Raw genomic sequence first — 15,882 nt, 5'->3', positions numbered from 1 at the left:
AGATACCAAATGTGTGTTGTGGGTGTGTATGTGCAAATGTACGCAATGACTAAATTAACAAATGAAAAGCCCCGAAATGAAAGTGAAAAACGTTTCTCTCCCCTGATTTCTATATGAATACAAAATCTGGCCAAAATTAAGTCATGGTTTAATCCAATGCGAAAAACTCACCGAAAAACTAGTTGGACGGAGCTACAGTCGAGCATTCTCGACTGTCGGAGACCCCGTACTTACTATGAAAAAAGCTAAAACTGCTCAAAATTCAAAAATAGCGCTGTATTACATTTTCGACTACTTGTTTCAATAGCAGCTATATGATATAGTAAAACGACTTGAACTGGTGAGGATGTATAAAACAAACTTAAAAGCATATTCTGTCACTTTGCTTACGATATCTCCTCATAAAACAAAAAGATTTTCATACTAAGACTTAATTTTCCCCCGATCGGTCCTATGACAGCAATATAATATAGTGGTCCGATTTGAACAAACTTTGGTAAGCATGTATAAGACTAACCTAAATGCATATTCTATAAGTTTGGTTATGATATCTCATAAAACAAAAAAGTTTTCCATACTAAAACTTGATTTTCGACCGATTCTTCTTATGGGCGCCATATGATATATTGGTCCGATCGAAAAAAGAAACAAGCCTGATCTGCCTGCAATATAGAGGAATCTACATACCAAGTTTGGTGTCCCTAGCTCTTATAGTCTCTGAGATCTAGATGTTCATACAGACGGACGGACAGACGGACATTGCCATATCGACTCGGCTATTGATGCTGATCAAGAATACATATACTTTATAGGGTCTGCCAAGCCTGCTTCTGCCTGTTACGCACATATTCCTTAAAACAAACTTAACAGACCCCTGCACTTTTTTTAAGTACGGGGTCTAAAAAATACAACTGAAGACTGAAAATATAAAATGTACCAGAGTCGCCCTTTATAACAAACATATAAAGAGTACCAATTTTTATGAGCAGTCACAAAATTGATATGCTTAACTTGGCCTGTAAATGTTCATCAAAATTTAAATGGTCAGTCATGGACGAATGATAATACTGCTCGCTGGTCTATCTACTAATCGAAATAGCTACACGCTATAATTCGAATACAATTTGGTTTTAATGCATATATAAATGGCTCGTTAAGTACACTTGAGCCTATTGAAAAAGAGAGAAAGATATTTTGCCATTTTTAAAATCTGTAGTTAAAACTAATAGGGGTATATTAGATTTATATAGTTCCTGTTCAGTAAAAACAATCGAGTCACATAGATCTCAGAGACTATAAGAGCTAGAGACGCCAAACTTCGTATGTAGTTTCCTGGATATCTTAACCAGATGAATAGAAACGAGAAATTAATTACAAAATCAATTTTATAGCTATAGCTATAAATCAATATATATAAAGAACAAAATAAATGTACAGAAATAATTTAATAAAATGTTTTCTTAATTCCAATATTTCAGAATATCATTCAAAACAACTTTCTTAGCAGTTGTGCAAGAGTATTTTAATTTCGACACGTCGCCGAAATCATTTATCGCATTGTTTGTACATAAATTTCATAATAATTGATTGTTTGCACAGCTTTTAATCAATGAATGTGCAAATTATATGCTTGCAAGAGAGACATCGCCCCATAGTCATTTCCTGGATATGAAATTGTTGACTCAGTCTGCAAAATTACGTTGTTAAACGATATAAATCATATGGAAAAGAAAATATTTTACAAAAATTGCAAAATTTTTGCTATTTGTTTAACCTTGACAAAGCAATAAATATAAATTTTAGACTTAATTACAAAAGCTTGCAAATATCATTTAGAATGATTACACTTTATGGGGTCTGAAGTGAATTCAACGTTTTGTACATAATACCCTCTTGAAAAGTACAAGTATAATAAAAATTTGTCTTATGAAGACTGGATATTAAAGCACATTAAATTAAATAAGAAATGCATAAGAATAAAACTAAGAAAAGTTCAACCTTATTTCGCTTTTGAAACAGCTAAAACCAACAAAAGGTTAAAACAACAGAAAATGCACTTTGTTCTTAAGTTTTTTTTTTACGACACGTATCTGATTCGCTTTATTGGTGACATACATATATGTATGTATGTATATTGTAGTCCAGTAATTTTAATTTAATTTTCATTTTGTTATTTCATAATATTTTTTGTTGCTTGTGTTATTTTTGTCAACGTTGCATGTTCAACTATAGATATTATTTTTGTAAATGCAATTCCATGTATCTTAAATATTGTAGCTGTGGAAATGTGTATATGTATCTTAATTGTTGAAATAGTATTATTCAGTCCAGCGAAATTATATGGTAAACTTACAAAGACAGCTAGCATATTATTTTAGATATATCTATTGTTTAGTTATTTCATACATATGTAGTCAGCCCTTTAGATAAATTTATACCTTATCTTATATTTGAATATTATATATTGTATTAATTTTTACTACTATGGAAATCTATTTCTTGTTAAACTGTATCTACTAATTCATATAATACTATTATATACATGCAGTTGGTAAAAAAAAAGTAATAGATTAGATTTTCAGATTAAAAAAACATAGTTTGCACTGCAATTTTTGCAAATAAAATTTTGTTTAACATATTGTTTTGTATATTTAATCTATTAAAAAATGTTTTAAGTTTCCTTTTAGAATGGTTATCAATATATACATTTAAATTTTATAAGGAAAAAGAGTTAAATAATTACGAAAAAAAATAATAGCACCACTTTGACTTTCTTTGTAAAACCCAAGGCTGCAAGCGGTGTTTCAAAATAACGGGACTGAGGATGTATTCAATGTACTACAATGTAATTTTGTCGCTCAGTAATGAATTTGTTTACGAACATTGGAAAAGTGGTGCTATTATTTTTCGTTAATTTTTTTGATTTTTTGCTAATTTCCTAAAATATGTTAAAAACGTTAGATTAACTATGACTCTATTTTATTTACTCATCAGAGTAAGGCTTTCTACTTATGTATTAAAACGTATTGATAATTTTCTGAAACTTACAAATGTGACTACATTGCATAAGCAAGTGGTGCTATTTTATTTTTCGCAGCTGTCTGTCTATTGTTATTGTGTGTACACACATTGAGTCTAAGTTAAGCCTAATCTGAAACCTACAGTACCCACTTGGGTAATAAGTTAATATACATATTTATATAAGAGTATTTATTACGTATATCTGTTATTTCACATATTCATAGAAACGCTAGTAATGAGATGTTTTAAATTAAATTGTTATTCAATTGCATACAGAACACTTTCAGATTGTTATTTAAATGTGGAGAGTAAAACTGGTTTACGGGTATCGTCAGCTCGTTCACATTTGGCATTTAAATAGAGTTAGAGCGGAGAGTTGTTAGCGATAAATTAAACCAATTAAGAGTTTTCTATTGCCACTTACACACATGTATCTTGAAAACTGTGACGTGTAAAGCCCGCAACCAAGCAACTTCAATCTGAAAATAGGAAATGAGTTGACCCATGCAAATAAAGCTCTTTCATCTCACAGTGGGACAAATTGCGGCGTTTCTAAGAAATTTTAGATGTCTGTTTCTGGTTGTAATCAATCATCGTGTAATTAAGCAAAACATTTTAGGATGTAATTAAAAAGATAAATGACTTGGTTAAATATCATGTTAATTTTTGTTGATAGTTCGATTTGGGACTTCGCCCACTATGCGACAGGCAAACTTCATACGCGACATGAAGAATTGCCTAGAGCAAGGCCATTTAATGGCATTGTTCGCACCACGTTTATAAGAAAGCGAAACTGAAACAAATCGACTGTTGAAATATCTTATTGTGTAGAAAATCATAGATAGACAAACGGAGACACAGCAGGTGTTTCAATTACGTGTTTTTCTGTGTCGAAAGTTTCGCATCGCGATCTATGTATGTATATGAAAAGACAAACAAAAGCTCTTTTAATTAGAATCTTTGAAAAATATCACGACAACATTTTCAGTTTCTATTAAAGCTGCGAGCTATAAAGCAAACTCTTCTGAACCAAAACAATGAACTTCGACGCCAGCAGCAACGTCAGCGTCAACGTCAACTCATTTATGTTTTGTTGCTTTGTTCTCGATCTTTGCGGTTCTTGCTATTATTATTGTTGTTCTGTTTATACTTAGTTATTAAGACTTTTTTTTCTTTTTTCTTGCTTACTTAATATCGTTTAGCGCCTAGTAGAATTCTGGGTCAGTAGAATACATAACAGAAATAAAATACTATGAAAATAGCAAAAGGTCAAATAAAAAATATGACTAACAAAGTGAAAGCACATCAAAATAATTGTACTATGGCGACTTGACAAATAACAAACAATTGGGGAAAAAAAACACCATCTGGAGAAATGTATAAGCGGAAAAAGGAAACTGATCTTGTCTAAAGATGTTGCCCCTTCCCTATAGCTCTAGAGTCTAGATGTTTGTGCAACGGGAAGTAACTAAATGGGGGACACCACAATGGGGAGCAATAAAACTCAACTATTCAAACCAAACTGGAAATGTTGTTTTTGCCTTCTATATAACACAACATAAGTTAATCACCCTAATATTGTAAAAAATGATTCAATAAAAGGTTTATTATAGATATTAGATCTATCAAGTTATTTGCAAGTAAATATTTTTCCCGAAGCTAATAAACAAACATTATTGATAGTATTAATTCCAAGTATCAATAAAAAACACTTTACCACATATGAATGTAATAAATATTTACTTAGAAGGTTACGACACACATACAGTTTGTCAAGTAACTGTTATCTCACAAAAAAAAAGTAGTTTTTTTTTCAAAAATATTTAAACCCAAAGGATCTTACATTTTATATTTTTTTTAATTATTCTATGAACCATATCTGTAATTAAATACGAAAAAAAATTGTAAAAAATTTTGCCGCTTACATTTTAGATAAATTAAGATTTTTGTAAATAGGTTTCTTTGAAGTTAAATGTCTTACCGCCCTATAAAAACATTTAGACACATGTTGCACATTTTGCGAGTACATAAAATACTTTAAAGCTGCATGATAAATACATGTGTACATTAATAGGACCATATGTAGAGTAAACACCACAAATCAATTATTTTTATCAGCCACGCTTTAATTGCTGGGTTGTTCAATTGCTCTTGATTTTTTGCAGTAGATAGGAACAAAAAAGGAGAGTACATTTACGACTATGTTAATGAGGTCATTCATTACGAATGTACATATTTGCGATCATTATGATTGCTTTTGATTGCATTTGCAAATGTGCATTTGAAATTTCGCTCTCACTCTCGCTCTCTTTGGATTTCTTGTTGTCGTGTGCTGTAATCATTGTTTCGGCTGACTTCGTGCAGATGAGCATCTGATGTCGTCGGCAATGTCAAATATGCCAACACACACCGAACGCAATAGCTGCCCACGCAGCAGATGAGCCAGAGAGAAGGTAAAGAGAAAGAAGAGCAAGAAGAACAAAAAATTCGCAACGAGTCAACGAGTTGTCAGCGTCAGAGCATTCGTCAACGTCAACGTCAACGTCACTGTCGACGTCGCGCCGCTGTCGCCAAATACTTGACTGCTGGCGCGGAAGTGCACACAGATGAAGAAGAGGAAGAGACATAAGTTGGCGATAGAACAACACGAGCACACATACATGCATATTTCGTAAGGCGAAGATCGCGTTAGAGCGAAAGAGAAATCGGCGTAATTTGACACATTGAATCTTGAAGCTAATCAGCGTTGCTAAAGGGCTAAACCCAGCGTGAGCGAGAGAGAGAGAATTGGATTAAACAGCATGTCAAGTAATGGTTTTTACAAAGAAAACAAAAAAAAAAAACTATTCAAAATTGTACATTATGTATATTATAACTACATATAAGCAACAACAATAAAATAAAATATAGATATATTTTTAAAACCAAGTTAAGGCTTTGTTTTTGGGGAAATTAAAATGGGTTTCATTTACAAAGATCAATATTAAAATTTGTAATCAAAATAAGTTTGAAAAACGATGATTACACCTAAACAATATCGACCCGAAATGATTGTAAGGGGCATTTTTTAAGAAATGTACTTTTGATGCAAAATTCTAAAATCCTGAACTAATCAAAAAAAAAAAAATGTCTCTTGAAAAACTTATTTTGAATTTAATGTTTAATAGAGCCGAAACTAACGGTTATACATAAATCGTTTACTAATCGGGTATTTCAAATTGAATAATTTCAGATACGGTTACCAATCTCAATGGACTAATACCGGATACGGTTAAAGGTTTCCGTTTCAATAACAGTTTTAATCCCTGTTTTAAATATAAAACTCACCTCTTTCACTTTCTGGCGCTTCTCCTCCATGCTGGAGTCCGCATGATCCGCTGACTCCTTGGCCATTCCCATGGGCAGTTTCAGTAGTTGTCCGGAATTGGACGGATTGTTATTTTGATTGTGAGTGGTATCATCAGCCAGTCCCGCAACCGAAACCCGATGACCTGCCGCCCCATCCCCCGCCGTCTCCTGTTGCACCGGCTGCTCCTGCTGAGCCGCCGGCACCGGAGCCGGTGCCTGGGCATCTGCATCCGCATCCGCATCGGCAGCGGCAGCAGCGGCATTTGATCCGGCTGCTCCGACAGCTCCGGCCTGTGGCTCTTCAAGTATATCGCCCAGTTCGGCAATGATCTTTTGCTGTAGCCGCTGTCGATCGCCCATGAAATGGGGATCCTCATCACGGGGCGCATGGGCGGCCAGGGGGGGTGCGGGTATAAAGATTTCGGGACCGGCCTTCTGGAAGTGCTTGTAGACGCGTAGCACACGCTCACTGCCAAAATTATCGGGCAGCAGGAAAATGCCGCCAAAGCAAAGGAAGCACAAAGTCACAAGCACGAGTCCAATCAGACATTTCTCGCGCGAATGGAAGTTGGATTTGCGTCCAATTGGACCAATACGATACATGATTGCTTTCTTGTTGCTGTGTAATTTAAGATGTGGTATTTGTTGTTGTTGTTGTTGCTGCTGCTGTTACAAGTGTAACTGTAAATGGGCGTGGGGGACGATTCCGCTGCTCGCTGCTGCGCCTCAGCTGTTTCAGCAAACTGACGTTATGCCGGCGTCAAACACACACACAAACACACACGCATGCACACAAACAAAAACACTCACACTCACACAGACACTGACGCAGGCGCATGCAATTTAAAAGTTTTTGTTTTTATTTTAATGCACCAGCTGCAGGCATTTCATTGTTTATTGTTGTTGTTGTTGTTGTTTTCTTTTATATTTATTTGTATTATTACTTGGCTATTTTTGGCAATTTATAAACACGTAAGCGAAGACACGAAACTACTAAAAACGGAAAGAAAACAAATCAGAGTTAATAACAAGCACAAATCGAGCAGCGTGTCAAATTTAAACGCACCGCCGTCTTTTACACACTGCGACGGCAGCGGCGACGTCAACATCAACCGGGCGTCAGCGTCAACGACAGCAGCGGCCGCAGCGTGGCGGAGAAGCACCAACAGAGAGAGAAAAAGAGAGAGTAAAAGCGAGCGAGAGATTGAATGAGTTGTAAAGAGACAAAGAAAAAGAGACAGGTTAGCAGACAAACGGACAGAAAGACAGACTGACTAACATTTAGAGCGACACACGCAATTTGCAATCAGCAACCAAAAACAATAGCGGCTCCAGTTGATACAGAAAGCTAGCGCCAAAGTGGCACTACTAACCACGTTTATGCGGCAGCTAAACCTGAATCGATTTGACTATAAAAACCTTTATTTTTTAAATAAAGCTGTCATTTAACTAAAATCTTATTGTGTTCCATACAGTGCTCCCAATTAGCCTTTTCCGAAAAGATCTATCTTTATTAAACATCCCCTCTATCCGGAAATCTTCACTGTCTTGATTACTTTATTAATTTTCAGCTAAAGTATCTTTATTACCGTTAAAAACTTTGCATTTTCCTGTTTTACTGTCTTTTATTATTATTTGACAGTATTTAAATCAACTCATCTTGAAATAAAATCGAATTTTAATCGACTTGAAAAAATAAGGACGTTATTAAAAAGTAAATTTTTAGATAAATCACTTTTTGCGTTAAAGCGCTTTTAATAAAAGTGTTTACAAGTATTAACAATATTACTCAATTCTATGTCATTCAAAACCGACTTAAGCTGTCGTACAAACTTGGTAACTCTGTCTAGAGATGGACAGTTTCCCTAAGCAACGGGGCGTGTGTGTAGGAGACACAATGATACAGCTGTGCGGCTGTGATTGCGAATGAGGGTGGCTGCTGCTGCTACTGCTCTGCCGCTGCTCTGCTGACGCTGCTGTAACTGTCATTACAGAGGCGTCCCCGCCTCTGTCACTGTCTCTGCCGCAGTCGCCGTTGACGTCTGCTTTGATTTTTTGCCAATGACTTTCGTCGCTGCTTGGTCTTATTGTTGTTGTAGTTATTGTTGCTGTCTGTCGGCAGGTTCCACTTTCTATTTGGACAGCAGTACGAAAATAAAAAAGTTTTGCTACACATTTGGTTAGAAGCCTCCCGCTCTTAGTGTTATGTTATTTACAACAAATTGAACACACACCAATTAAATAAACACAGCGCGTCTCCGTCTCCAATTACAATTGAACGCACACTCGCACGGTATTTAATTTATTATACGTAAGATCACAGTCGGAGCAGCAACATAACGAACGGGAGCGGTAGAGCGTTTAAAATGTTTCCATTGCTTTCATTGTGAACGAATATTTATTGTATTTTGTTTTACTTGCAATTCGCATATTTTTGTTGTCATAGCGTTGCCAGACTCTGTATAGCCCGATGGCCTGCTTAGGCGCTTTCCAGCACTGATTTTTTTAATGCATCCGTCTTGCACAATGCTGCCAGCTTAGCTATTTTATAGCCAAATCCGGCTATATTCAAAGTTCGATTGCTAGTCAAATTTTAAAATTGCCATTAGTCGAAAATCTGGCTATTATAAATATATATTCAAAAGTTCACGCAAAAAAAATTTAGCTGCTCTCCAGGCAGAAAAGCTCACTTTTCCTCTAAAACGTAGGCAACAGTGAATCAAAGCCTCTTCATTGCGACTGTTGATCGAATGTGTTTTTGAAACTTCACATACGTTACCCAACAGCACTGTTTGCTCTGCTGGACAATGGTCATTATTTTAAATAACTAAAACTAGTATGTTTAAATCTGTTGCATTCACAAGGAAGCTAAAAATTAATAAACATTAAAATTAAGTTAATTATACATTTAAATATAAGCTTATTTCAGTGCAGCCAAACTAATAATATTAATTAGATACGGCAGCACTTTATTTGTTCAATGTTTTCTCACACATGACTTGCGATAGCTTGTGCTTATCGGTGTGTTCCTTGTGCATATCGGTGTATCGATTAACAAGTTGGGCCAGCTGTTTTCATTTATTTTTTTTGAGCTGACGTTATTTCATAAAATTGTTTAATACGAATTGAGGAGATGGAAAAGTGGTTGGGTGATACATTATCCAAGTGTCTGGACTGTGTGGTCACAGATCAAATGATGTCGTGGGTGTGCCTTAGCATTATTTTAATTACATTGCATATCTAACAAATTTACATTTCATATTGCCAGCACAATTTTGGCCATAAGAGATGACTATGAATTTGACAATTACTTTGGCAATCTTTTGAGCAAGGATAATGAGGAGCATCGCATGTTTTTAATCAACTGTCGTCGCATGCTTCTCAGTGGCAAACAGAAACGGAGCAATGCCAAGAGCAAAACGCCACCGCAGCCCGCCCAGAAATCCAATGTAGGAGCAGGAGGAGGAGGAGGAGCTGCCAAGAAGCCGGTCAAATATGTGAACATGTATGCCAAGGATGGCAAAGTGTTGGGTGACACTGTGCTGCTGAAGGGACGACGCAGCTGCGACTGTCAGGCGGCCGAGCACAAGTTGATCAACAATTGTCTCGGTTGCGGTAGAATTGTGTGTGAGCAGGAGGGGAGTGGTCCGTGCCTGTACTGCCAGGAGCCAGTGTACACGCCTGAGGAGGAGCTGCAGCTGGCCAAGGCCGCATCAAGCACTAAAGCCCAGACGACTGGCAAGGGCAAGAAGCAATCACAGCAGCCGGCAACTGGAAAGGTTAACCAAAAGAAAGAATCCGCCTGCTTAAAGGAGGCACTGGCTCAACGAGATCGTCTGCTGGAGTACGACAAGAACAGCGAGAAGCGCACAACGGTCATCGATGATGAGCTGGATTACTTCCAGGAGAACTCCGTCTGGTTAACAGATGCCGAGCGCGAAAAGTACGAGCAGCTTAAGAGTGAGATGCACGATCTAAAGCACGGCAGTCGCCTCAAGCGCAAGATCAAGGTGGATTTTGCCGGCCGAGAGCTGCCGGATGAGTCTCAGATCAGCAAGGAGTACGAGCAGCAGGTGATCCGCCAACTGGCCGCAGTCAGCAAGGCGGCATCTGCTGGCTCCGGCACTCTGGGCACTTCCCTCATCGGTCACTCGGCAATGGGCCTGGCGCCCAATCTGGATGTCGCCAAGCCGCCGGTCTTCAAGCCGGACAAGGAGCAGAAGCAATGGCCGGCACAACCCATGCACGATGGTCTCGAGCGTGTCTACAATCGAGTGCAGGACAAGGAGCTCCTGGAAATGCAGGACATGCGCCAATGCCTCTCCATGCATCAACCCTGGGCATCCTTGCTTGTGGCTGGCATTAAAAAGTAAGTACAAGATTTGAAATCCTAAATATTCCAATAAAATTTTTAATAATTATAAATGTATTATTAAAGACAAACACAACACATCTAAAAGTATTATTCATGCAAAAGACAAATTATTTGGGCTTTACAATTGTACTTAGATAATAATTTTAAATCAGACAATTATAATTAATTAATTTTAGACAAACAAAATATAATCCAGGCATAAGATAAATTACACTAGGCAACAGCTAAAATCTGAACTGAACCAAATCCACTTATTTTTGGTATTTATAATCAAATAATAACAATTATGTTATTTTTTTTATTTCATTCATATTATTCATTATTCATATATAATAGAAAATATATTACAATAATAATAAAATAAATAAATTGAAATTATATTTATAATAATTTTAATGATATGAATATTTTATAGGCATGAGGGTCGTGTGTGGTACAGTGATCATCGCGGACGTCTGTGGATTGCCTCGACTTCAAAGGAACCACATGCCGACGACATTGCCCACATGGAGCAGTTCTATCGAACACTCTACAATGGTGAGTTTCCAATCGAAACAAAAGCACCGTTTTCTTCTCTTTACTAATTGCGTCTTGCAGATGATAATATAGAATTCCCAACACATTATCCGACTAGCAGTCTGTTGGGCTGTGTCCACGTGGACAATTGTCTGCCCCAAGAGGAATACCGCGATCTTTATCCACAGGGCGAATCCGACAGTCCCTACGTGTTTGTGTGCACCAAACCGGAGCAGTTACCACTGCTGCTGCCAGTTCATGGCGAGCACAAGATATGTAAATATTTGATTTTATGACCAATTATTCATATACTTACATATATTGCTGATTTCCTTGCAGATGAATTGCCACTAAAGACACACAATGCCGCTTGCAAGACGCTGTTGCGTTCACGTGTCAACAAAGGCTGAGATTGATTTGTTGAAACTTAAGATTATCACATTCTAATTGATTAGTTTTGTAAAAACATTTTCAAATTTGAAATCTGTTAAAATATCGCATTCCTCGGCTGCGTTGCGTCGCAGTTAATTATCGATATGTGTAATCAAAATTCAAATTTTGTATAAAATGTCTGGCAGCACTAACGTCTAATTGGAAATGTTTTGGCGGTTGGATTTAAATGTCTTAAATTTAGCTATCTGGCAGCTTGTCTCAATTTATGTTCTACGCTAAGTTGGCTGCGCCTGAAAATTAAATAATTTATCAACATTTTACAATTTCGTTTTAAATATTATTTTTCTTAATTGTTATAGTATATTTGCATATAAAATTTGACGGTATTGCAATATATATGAAAATACATTTGTTATAAACTACGATAAAGTTGAGGGAGTACCCTTACTAAACGATTTTGTTATTGTTTATGCAATGGTCAATGTGGACGTAGAATACTGGTAAATAGTACAGCATTTTTTTTACCATAGCAGAGACGATTAATTACCTGCATTAACCCACAGCGGCGTCTGCAATTTCGCCCTGCAGTGTCACCTGCTGCGTCAGTTTCTGGTGGACGCGGCGCCGGATGTGCAGGTGTCCTGTCACCAGGGACGCCGAGGATCGTTTGAGGTGAAGATTGACGACCAGTTGGTGCACTCAAAGCTCTCCTGCCTGGCCTTTCCACAGCATGAGAGCGTGCTCACCCAAGTGCAGCGGGCACAGCGTGGTGAATCCCTGCAACCCGTAAAGGAGGCTCCCATCAAGGATTGCAGCATTATGTGAACGGAAGAGCAAAGCTGACCTAATCAACCAAATTTATGTACAGTATGTCAAGTAATTTTTTTAACAATTACAAATAAAACTAAGAAATGTATAGTATGTCAAATGTTTTGACGAAAAAAATAATCTAATGTTTTTTATTTTGAAAAATATATATTTGAAGCCTAATGGATCTTGCTTATTAACTTTGTCAAGTCTTAACAAATTTCCTTGATTTCTATTTTTACTCTCCACTTTTCATCATTGTTTATTTTTTCCCTGAACACTTTTTTAAACATTTCAAGCTGTCATAACTTTGTCAAATCCTAACCGATTTCCTTATCGAATTTAAATTTTATTTGCCCAGCATTTTGATTCTGCATCAAAACTGTGAAACTCAACTTAGTTCCATACTTTGACCCATGACACTTACAAAACAAAAATGTTATTTGGTAAAACTCGCTATTTTTAACTCGATGTATTATTGATTGACAACTAGATTCTTTATTTTAGATGTTCACATTTCGATTCAAAGATTCAATTCAAAAGTCACTGAAAATTACATGTTTTTTTGTACAATAATGTTGCGAATTTTTTAATTAGTCGAAATGTTTTAGTTGATTAACTGTAAATTTTCTAAACCTAACGAGTCTGATTTTTCTTTTACATTAAGAAATATGTGTGATAAACGTGGAAATTAAATAAAATAAATGTATTTTTGGCTAAATAAAATATGCGAATTTGGAAATTGTCAGAACAGTTAACTGTATGTGTTTCTTAGTTTTTTAAAATTTTCCAAAATTGTAAGTACATTGCACATAATTATAGTTTCTCTTAAAAACTTGTTTTAAGAACCAAAAATAAAATTATAATAAAGCAAGAAAAAAAGTGATAAACAAAGAAAATATACATATTAATATATATAAATTATTATTAATATTTGTATAAAATATGTGGTTTTTATTTTATCAAAAAAAATTGTAGCACATACTGTGTATTAACCAAGATAAAGGGGTGAAAGAAATACAGTGAGTATTGAAAATTAACGCCTGTAGCGATAGCGCTTGAAGTGGAACCAGAGCTGGAAAATGTTGTTGTGGAATTGACAGCGGAATCCTCGCTTGTAACTGAACTCCCACTCCCGATTGACGATCTTGAAGGCGATGTCCTCGTAGGGAGGTCCTGTGTGGAAACGGAGCACGGCAAAGTCGGCGTTGTCCGGACATGGTGTGAGAAAGTATTGGGGCGTCTGGGATTTGTCCATGAGATCCGGATAGAATATGTTGAACTTGTAGCCCTGGACAATCTTTGGCGGTGGATTGTCCATGTCGTAATGCGTCTGATTGTACTTGTTCCACTCGAATCCCGTGTGCACACGATTGAAGTAACGTGGCTTGCGTGGACGATACTTGTCGGTGGCCAGCTGAGGCACTGCATCCAATGTGGTCTCCACGCTAAACTCGGCCTCATCGCCCTGCATTCCCTTGCGTGCCTCGCCCCGCATCCGCTGCTCCTGCGGCGTCAGCTCCGCCGTTGGCTCCACGCGCTCCGGATGCACCAGCTGCAATCGTTGGCGTCTCACCCGACGATCGTCATCGCTGTCACTGTAGAGGCCACCATCCACGTTGTCCTCATCGGCGGCGGTCAAGCGGCGTCCATTGAAATCCTCTTCCCGGATATAGGTGGGACTATAGCTGCCCAGTTGATACATGCGCACTGCATTCTCCAGCTCCCTCAATGGACTATCCTCGTCCGGCTCTTCCGCCTGTGTCGCATCCGCCTGTTGCTCCTCCTGCGGCTGCTCTTCATCCTCCTGCTTAACTACAGTCGGGGATGCGCTGCTGGCGGCTTCATTCTCGTTCTCAGTGTCGTTCTCCCGCTTCAGCAGCAGCAGCTTCTCGCGGAGCAGCAGTTGGTGGCGATCGCGGAGTCGAGCCCTGGCCATGTGCGCCTTCAGCTGCGAGAGCAGACTCTCCCAGTAGCTGATGTCGACGCCATCGGCACGACCGCTGATCTTGGCCTCGATGCGGGTGCGCATCTCCTCCAGCTGCTTGGCATTCTTGCCACGAAAGATGTCGGCCACATCCTTGACCACACTCTGGTGGATGCCATCGCGTCGCTGGTTCAGCGAGTTCGCCTCGCTCTGTTGCAGCTTCAGCTGCTTCTGCAGCTCGTCCTGCACAATGGTGATCATGTCGTTCCAGAAGTCCATGTGCTTGCCCTGCTCCAGCTCCTCGTACACCTTAATGTCCACCAGCAGATCCTCCAGCTCGTCCATATGCAGACCATGGAGCAGCATGTACGGCTCATGCATTTGCATCTCCAGTGCATCCTCCAGAGCTGTCTCCGTGCTGCCAGCGGAGACGTACTGTGCTAGAAGATCTATGGGCTTGGCGCGTCCATCTCGTATGCGAATCTCACTGCGCAGACGCGCCTGCTCCAGGTGGAACTGATCCTCTTGGCGCTGCCACTCGCGGAACTGAACCGCTTCCTTGGCGCGCTGTTGCTGCATTGCGTCATCCTCGCGTGCCTGACGCTCCAGTTCACGCTCCTGACGACGCTTCTTCACCTTCTCCAGCTCGCGACGATTCTCCAGCTGCTTCTGCAGGGACAGCACCTCGACCGTCTTGCTGGAGAGATTGGCGAGTCCCTCGACCTCGAGCTTCTTGCCCCAGTGGAACGTGGAGGTCAGATTGGAGTCACCAAAGGGATTGTCCTCGTTGGAATATGTCTGGTATTCATTGTCCCAGCCCATGCGTTGGCGTCTCCTTTGCTCCTTGGCCTGCTTCTCACGCAGTCGGCGAGAGCGTTTCTCCTCGGGCGTCTCCTTGGCCTTCAGCTGATCCTTGATACGTTGACGCTCCTGCTGCTCCCGCAAACGTCGCTCCTCCAGCGTTTGCAGAAGTTTAATCGAACTCATTTCGGGACTTCGCTTATTTCCAGCTCCTTTTGTGCTGCGTCCGTGTGAAGGTGACGAAGATGCAGACGAAGATGAACTAGAGGATGAACTTGAGGATGAGGAGGAGCGACCACGCTGCTCCTTACGCCGTGGCTTTTCCTTCTCCTTCTCCTTTTGCCGGTTACGGCTGTTGCTGCGCTCCTCCTCCTTCCGCCTGTGTCGATGTCTATCTCTATCTCGTTCCCGCTCCCGCTCTCGTTCCTGCTCAGATGTGTCCCGACGCTTGTCGCGTTTGTTGTTGTGTCTGCGATCGGAACTATCTGTCCTTGTGATCTTTCTGTCACGACTGCGACTGCGACTGCGACTGCGGCGTCGTGATTTCTCCTTCGGCATTGTAATTACAACTTTTAAACGTTTGCAGAAAATAATAAAACAATGCCAGCCAAATGTGTGAAGAAATGTTCGATATCAATAAATCGCTAACAGCTGCTCGTAATCGATTGTTGAAAGAGCCATACATTGTGGGTAT

The 15,882-nt window shown here is 39.0% G+C and overlaps 4 protein-coding genes and 1 long non-coding RNA gene across 5 annotated transcripts in view; 2 read left to right on the top strand and 3 right to left on the bottom strand.

The window, feature by feature from the left end:
- LOC117785843 (mannosyl-oligosaccharide alpha-1,2-mannosidase IA) overlaps window positions 1-7,209 on the bottom strand; it is a 70,913-nt gene extending 63,704 nt beyond the window's left edge. Inside the window, exon 1 of the mRNA XM_034624107.1 lies at window positions 6,349-7,209. Coding sequence (XP_034479998.1) covers window positions 6,349-6,972 — 624 coding nt within the window. The 5' untranslated portion in view covers window positions 6,973-7,209. The remainder of the gene's footprint in view (window positions 1-6,348) is intronic.
- Window positions 7,210-7,300: 91 nt separating this feature from the next.
- Window positions 7,301-8,750, bottom strand: LOC117785957. Its single transcript, XR_004617532.1, has 2 exons — window positions 8,604-8,750; window positions 7,301-7,362 (listed from the first exon to the last, which is right to left on the bottom strand). It is a non-coding gene; the product is annotated as an uncharacterized LOC117785957 (long non-coding RNA).
- Window positions 8,751-9,413: 663 nt separating this feature from the next.
- On the top strand, window positions 9,414-11,844 carry LOC117793490 (activating signal cointegrator 1). Its single transcript, XM_034633810.1, has 5 exons — window positions 9,414-9,570; window positions 9,638-10,738; window positions 11,160-11,281; window positions 11,342-11,536; window positions 11,600-11,844. Exons 1-5 carry the CDS (start codon window positions 9,503-9,505, stop codon window positions 11,668-11,670), a joined length of 1,557 nt encoding a protein of 518 aa, XP_034489701.1. The 5' UTR covers window positions 9,414-9,502; the 3' UTR covers window positions 11,671-11,844.
- Window positions 11,845-12,012: 168 nt separating this feature from the next.
- Window positions 12,013-12,558, top strand: LOC117793491 (migration and invasion enhancer 1). Its single transcript, XM_034633812.1, has 2 exons — window positions 12,013-12,153; window positions 12,217-12,558. Exons 1-2 carry the CDS (start codon window positions 12,128-12,130, stop codon window positions 12,476-12,478), a joined length of 288 nt encoding a protein of 95 aa, XP_034489703.1. The 5' UTR covers window positions 12,013-12,127; the 3' UTR covers window positions 12,479-12,558.
- Window positions 12,559-13,403: 845 nt separating this feature from the next.
- On the bottom strand, window positions 13,404-15,841 carry LOC117793668 (cactin). The gene has a single exon (XM_034634052.1). It carries the CDS (start codon window positions 15,744-15,746, stop codon window positions 13,497-13,499), a length of 2,250 nt encoding a protein of 749 aa, XP_034489943.1. The 5' UTR covers window positions 15,747-15,841; the 3' UTR covers window positions 13,404-13,496.
- Between the last annotated feature and the right edge of the window lie 41 nt (window positions 15,842-15,882).

This window comes from Drosophila innubila, chromosome X (genome assembly GCF_004354385.1).
Source record: "Drosophila innubila isolate TH190305 chromosome X, UK_Dinn_1.0, whole genome shotgun sequence".
Classification (NCBI taxonomy): Eukaryota; Metazoa; Arthropoda; class Insecta; order Diptera; family Drosophilidae; genus Drosophila; species Drosophila innubila.
Note: the sequence above shows the minus strand (reverse complement) of the source record. Positions and strands in the feature narration are given on the sequence as shown.

What these genes read in the sequence shown, in the direction of transcription:
- LOC117793490 (XM_034633810.1), top strand. Translation starts at nt 9,503, where the DNA reads ATGGAAAAGTGGTTGGGTGATACATTATCCAAGTGTCTGGACTGTGTG. An exon ending in GTCACAGATCAAATGATGTC is followed by an intron (nt 9,571 to 9,637) that starts GTGGGTGTGCCT and finishes TCATATTGCCAG; the next exon opens with CACAATTTTGGCCATAAGAG. An exon ending in CTTGTGGCTGGCATTAAAAA is followed by an intron (nt 10,739 to 11,159) that starts GTAAGTACAAGA and finishes AATATTTTATAG; the next exon opens with GCATGAGGGTCGTGTGTGGT.
- LOC117793491 (XM_034633812.1), top strand. Translation starts at nt 12,128, where the DNA reads ATGGTCAATGTGGACGTAGAATACTG. An exon ending in AATGTGGACGTAGAATACTG is followed by an intron (nt 12,154 to 12,216) that starts GTAAATAGTACA and finishes ATTAACCCACAG; the next exon opens with CGGCGTCTGCAATTTCGCCC.
- LOC117793668 (XM_034634052.1), bottom strand. Translation starts at nt 15,746, where the DNA reads ATGCCGAAGGAGAAATCACGACGCCGCAGTCGCAGTCGCAGTCGCAGT.